This window comes from Nannospalax galili, unplaced genomic scaffold, assembly GCF_000622305.1.
Source record: "Nannospalax galili isolate Female #2095 unplaced genomic scaffold, S.galili_v1.0 scaffold2895, whole genome shotgun sequence".
In the NCBI taxonomy this organism is placed as follows: Eukaryota; Metazoa; Chordata; class Mammalia; order Rodentia; family Spalacidae; genus Nannospalax; species Nannospalax galili.
In genome coordinates, this window is record NW_008336404.1 from 571,179 (window position 1) to 575,952 (window position 4,774).

Genomic DNA, 4,774 nt, shown 5'->3' on the forward strand with positions numbered 1-4,774 from the left:
CATGGCTGCTCAGACTCCCCCTATAATCATGGTTTCCTGTTTGGTACTGAGACCAGGAGTGGGGGAGGGGAGCAGCCGTCACTCTGGCAGGGGGCCTGCTCTGGACAGAGGGGGCCGGAAGTGATGGCTGCCCAGCCTCCTGGAATCTTGGGAGGCTGGGAACCAAGACAACTGTGTGTGTGTGGGGGGGGGTGGCTGTGTCAGTCAACAAGGCTGATGTTCCCAAGATGTGTTTGGGGGACAGAGGTCTGTAGGGTCCAGTAAGACAAGCCAGTCATCAGCTGAGGCCCTGCTCTGGCTGGCATGGGGGCCCAGAAGGGTGGTGGGAACAAGTGGCAACTCCCAGGCAGCTCCCAGCTCCAGTCACCCTGCCCCCAGACACAAAATCACAGGGCTGCACGAAGCTGGGATGGAGCCCAGAGCCACAATCTCAGTCCCAGCCAGATGTGGTGGTAGCATCACCACCGCAGGCCCTCCCCATGCAGCCCCCTGGCGCCTCCCAGTCCAGGGCCCACGCCTTGGACCCAACAGGTCCCTGCCAGTCTCATCATCCCCTCCCTGCCACACAGGAGCAGGGGTCCCCGTCCAGGCGCTTTCCATATCCTGGTACACTCAGCTCCCACTTGCACAGAGCAGCCTCCAGTGCCCCAGAAACTCCAGGTCTATGAAGAAAGCACTATGCCCCCCTCATCCTGTCAGGGGAACGCCAGGAGTTCCTCTTTCTCTGAGTCTCACTGTCTGGTCAGAGGAAATGTGACTGGCAGAGAGCACTCAGAAGAGTAGGCCAAGACAGAACAGATCTGGGATCCTAACAGCTTTCTGAGGGTCAGCGGGGTTGAAGAGGACAAAAGGCAGGCCTGGTCACCTATGCCCCTTCTTTGGGAATATGCAAGGAAAGCAGCTCTTTAGCCCTTTCTCATCAGAGATTCCAAACACTTTCTGTCCTGTGTTCTCCACGTGACCCAACATGAAACCCTTAATCTATACACATCTTTTAACAGCCCTTTTTACAAAGTGCCCCCAGCCCACCCCAGTGACTCTCAGAGTTGCCCCTCTGCAGGTAACAGAGACCTGTGAAGCAGTAGACCAAGAGCCTTGGGCAAGCCCTACCCTCCTAGCAGCTTGTCACAACCCCCAAAACTACAGGAGAATTAAATAGGAGGAGGCGGAGCATCAATAGAAAGATCAGGCACCTGCCAAACACCAGCCAAGATTTCATGGTGCGCACCTGCCATCCCAGCAATCAGGGAGACTGAGGCAGGAGGATCACAAGTTCAAGGCTAGCTTGGGCTACAGAGTGAGACTCAGTCTTAAACAACAAAGCAGCTATTATGGTCATAGTTGGGGCGGGGTAGGGAGTCTCCAGAGAGATGAAGCAAACTACCTAAGCTCACACAGCAAGAAGGCACAGGTTAAGGCTGCTGGCCAGGGTTGGGAGCCAGCCAGTATCCAACTTGAAAGAGCTAGCTTCTGGCTGTGTGACTCTAAGTGTCACCAAGTGTCTCATTTTCTCATATAGTAAAACAGGGGCTCTGACCATCCATCCCTAAGATTATCCTAACTATAGTCTATCCCGAAACAGAGAGTGCAGGGGGATCCCAAGGAGCTATGTCCAGTATTCATCTTGGAGCTATGCTGCCTACCAGGAGTCCTTAGCCAGACACCCAGTTGGCCCAGTGGTTCTAAGGCCAGTCCTCTTCCCCAGCAGCCTGGGGGTGCCAGGAACTTTCTGTACCTCCTTTTCCTCCAGGAGACAGGTGTGATGTCTACCACTTACTCTGTCCACTGCTGTCCAGCTTTTGGAGGCTCTTCAGATGGCAGGAGACTTCTAGTTTAACCCATCAGCCCTGAAAGTCAAGCCTGTGTCTGTAGGTGATGAGTGAGAGAGTGGAGGGTCAGACACACTGCAGTTGTGACCACTATCAGCTTAACTTAGAAGGTCTCCTCCAGGAAGCCCCCCCCACCACACCTCTTCAAGTTCCCTCCTAAGAAAGATAGCCAGGGCCTGACCCTGACACTGTCCTTATGCAAAGAAAGGGTCTTTCTTGAGATGGACAAGAATTCTGCCCAATCACACAGCAGGTGTCTGTCCTGGCACCCAGCTGTCTGGGAAGTCATCAGAACCCAGGCATACGGTGACTGCATCCCAGGTGGGAGGGGACATTGTTCACAGTCCTGGCCTGGAACAGCCCAGGAGTCCCCAACTTTTCATTTCTATAATGAGGGTAGTGGCTTGCCAGACATCCTGGAGGAGAAAAGGGAGGGTGTTCCTGGATGTTGAGAAAAGACACACACCTGCTACTGTGCACCCCTAACACCTTCCCAAACACAGAATGGGAACTCTGAGAAAGAACAGGTCATGATGGTGCATGCCTGTGATCCCAGCATTTGGGAGGTAGAGGTAGGAGGATCAGGAAGTCAAGCTTATCCTTGGCTACATAATGAGTTTGAGCACAGCTTAGGCTACAAGACACTGCCTCAAAACAAAATAGAACAAGAAATTCGAATTTGCCAAACACCTAGTATGCCCCAGGCACAACACTGGGAGCTTCCCTTTTCATTCTTTCATTCTTACAGGGGGAAAACTGAGGCACAGGACAGTTAAGTCACTTCCACAAGGTTACACAGCCACCAGTCAGTGAAGACCCATCCCATGTAGATTCATGTAGACTGAATGTCATGTCAGATCCCACCCAGACCTGGCCTTAAAAGAACATGGTCCAAAAGCTAGTTTCCGGTGTCTCCACACTCCACACCACTCTGAAAGTCACTGAAGCACAGCAGCTGGCCTGAGGCCCTCAGAGCCCTGGTCACCTGGTCTCTAAGGATCCAGGAAACCCCAAATCTATGGGCCAGAACACGCTCCCAACTCACTAGCCACAACCTGAATGAGACCAGCTGTCTCCTTCCTAGAGTCCCACCCCACCCTCCACCCCCTCCCAGACTGGCACAAAGACCCAGAGTTGTCTAGTCCCTCCCCTCCCAAGCAAGCCTCTATCCACTACCCATCCCGTGGTGTCCTTAGAGGCCCCCAACCAGAGAACGTTCTTGGAACCACCAGCTGGAGCTCTTCTGGTCTAACCTCAGTCCCTCCTGCTGTAAGCACACCGTCTCCTCTGGGCAGCATCCCAGCAACCCAGTACTAACCCTTAACCCTTAGCTTCTCAGGCCAGGTGACATGGTGGCCCCATGGGGAGGACAAGAGGCCTGTTAGAGGGACACCTCCACACCCACCTCTGCCTTGGCCCCTCCCCTGCCCCAACCTGTCACCCAGCATTGGTCTGAGCCACCCCTCCCCTGCCCCACCTCACCCTCACACCTGCTGGTTGAGGCCCTATGGTGTGCTGGGTCCTCACAATCTCCCTGAATCTTTTTCTACCTTTTGGAGTATGAATTATTATTAGCCTTTTCCCCTCCTGGGGAAAGTTGCCTCCCTTGGGACCGCGGAGTCAGACAGTTCACCCTAAACCCTTTTCCCTCATACTATAGTAACACCTCCCTGAGGGCATCCTTAGTCTCCTCCTCACAGAGGGGAAACCCCAGGTTCAGAGGAATGGGAGTGGCTGACTGGCTCAAGACCTCATCATGAACAGGTGGTGGTCACTAGATTTGACCACCAAAACTCTAATTCCCAGGTCTTTGGTGTCAAGCGTGATTTTTTTTTTTTTTTTTTTTGTGATGATTCTGAGAAGTGTCCCAGCTGCCAGACTGGGCAGGACCTCCATCCTCCCAGTAGCTTCTCCCCTCACCCCAGCTAGAGCACCAGGGATGAGGCATGGCCACCAGGCACTATCCCTGGTCCCCTCCCCTCAGCTGATATTCTGACAAGCCTGTGGTCCTCAAGCCAGTCCTGGGGACCCTACATGCCTCCCTACAGACTAACCGCTGGGCTCAGGAGGGAAGGGGTGGGTTGGCCAGTCTGGGCTCCACTGATCACCTGAGAAGGTGGGGACAGCTTGCTCCTGAAGCCAACTGTGAGTGTGGGACCTGGAAGTCCCCAGCTCACCCAGTCCTTATTTGGACACCTATCCACCAGAAACTCACTTGGGACCTCCCCCCATTCCTCAAAGGTGGGAGGGAGGTGACTCTTCCACTGGCTTCCTTCTGGGCTCCTGGTGAAGAGAGGATCATAGTCACTCCCATAGCTGACTGCCAAAGGGACAGTCAGGGGTCACCTCATACCCACTTCTGTCTGCACACACATGACCCCCTGGGGGTCCCTGTGCCAGGCTCATGATAGCCTACACGCCTGGACACACTCCCATAGGTCCAGGCACACACCCCCTCACCCTGCAGGCCATGGTGGCATATGCCGTGCACAATGGGTCACCCTCATGTGTGTGTGTGTGGTGGGGTGCTGATGGCATCCACGCATGTGGACAGCTTTCCGGTGCCCACGCCCACAGGTGCCCAGGCACCCTTTTCAGAGGCAGGCACGCGCGTGCACACACACACACACACACGCACACACACACACACACGGTCACTCTCATCCACCCCCGCAGGTCACCTTCACCGAGTCACCCTCCACCTCCCCCTCGGGAGCCCCCACCGCTCTGCCAGTGGCTTGAGGGGGTCGGGGGGTGGGGAGGAGGCGACCCCGGCAGACACCAAAAGCACACGCTTCCCGGAGGGGAAGGAAACGGCGGTCTGGGGGACACCCACGAGGCCGAGACACACCCAGCCCGGCCCGCGCGCGACAGGAACCCGCCGGGGAACGGGGGATGGGGATGGGGACCCGCAGGCCTGTCACTCACCCCCGCGGCACGGCCAG

General features: G+C 55.7%; 1 protein-coding gene across 1 annotated transcript in view; it reads right to left on the minus strand.

Annotated features, from left to right (window-relative positions):
• Sdc3 (syndecan 3) overlaps positions 1-4,772 on the minus strand; it is a gene marked incomplete at its 5' end in the record, with an annotated part of 34,031 nt that extends 29,259 nt beyond the window's left edge. The window contains one exon of the mRNA XM_029562543.1: positions 4,758-4,772. Coding sequence (XP_029418403.1) covers positions 4,758-4,772 — 15 coding nt within the window. The remainder of the gene's footprint in view (positions 1-4,757) is intronic.
• Positions 4,773-4,774: the final 2 nt, after the last annotated feature.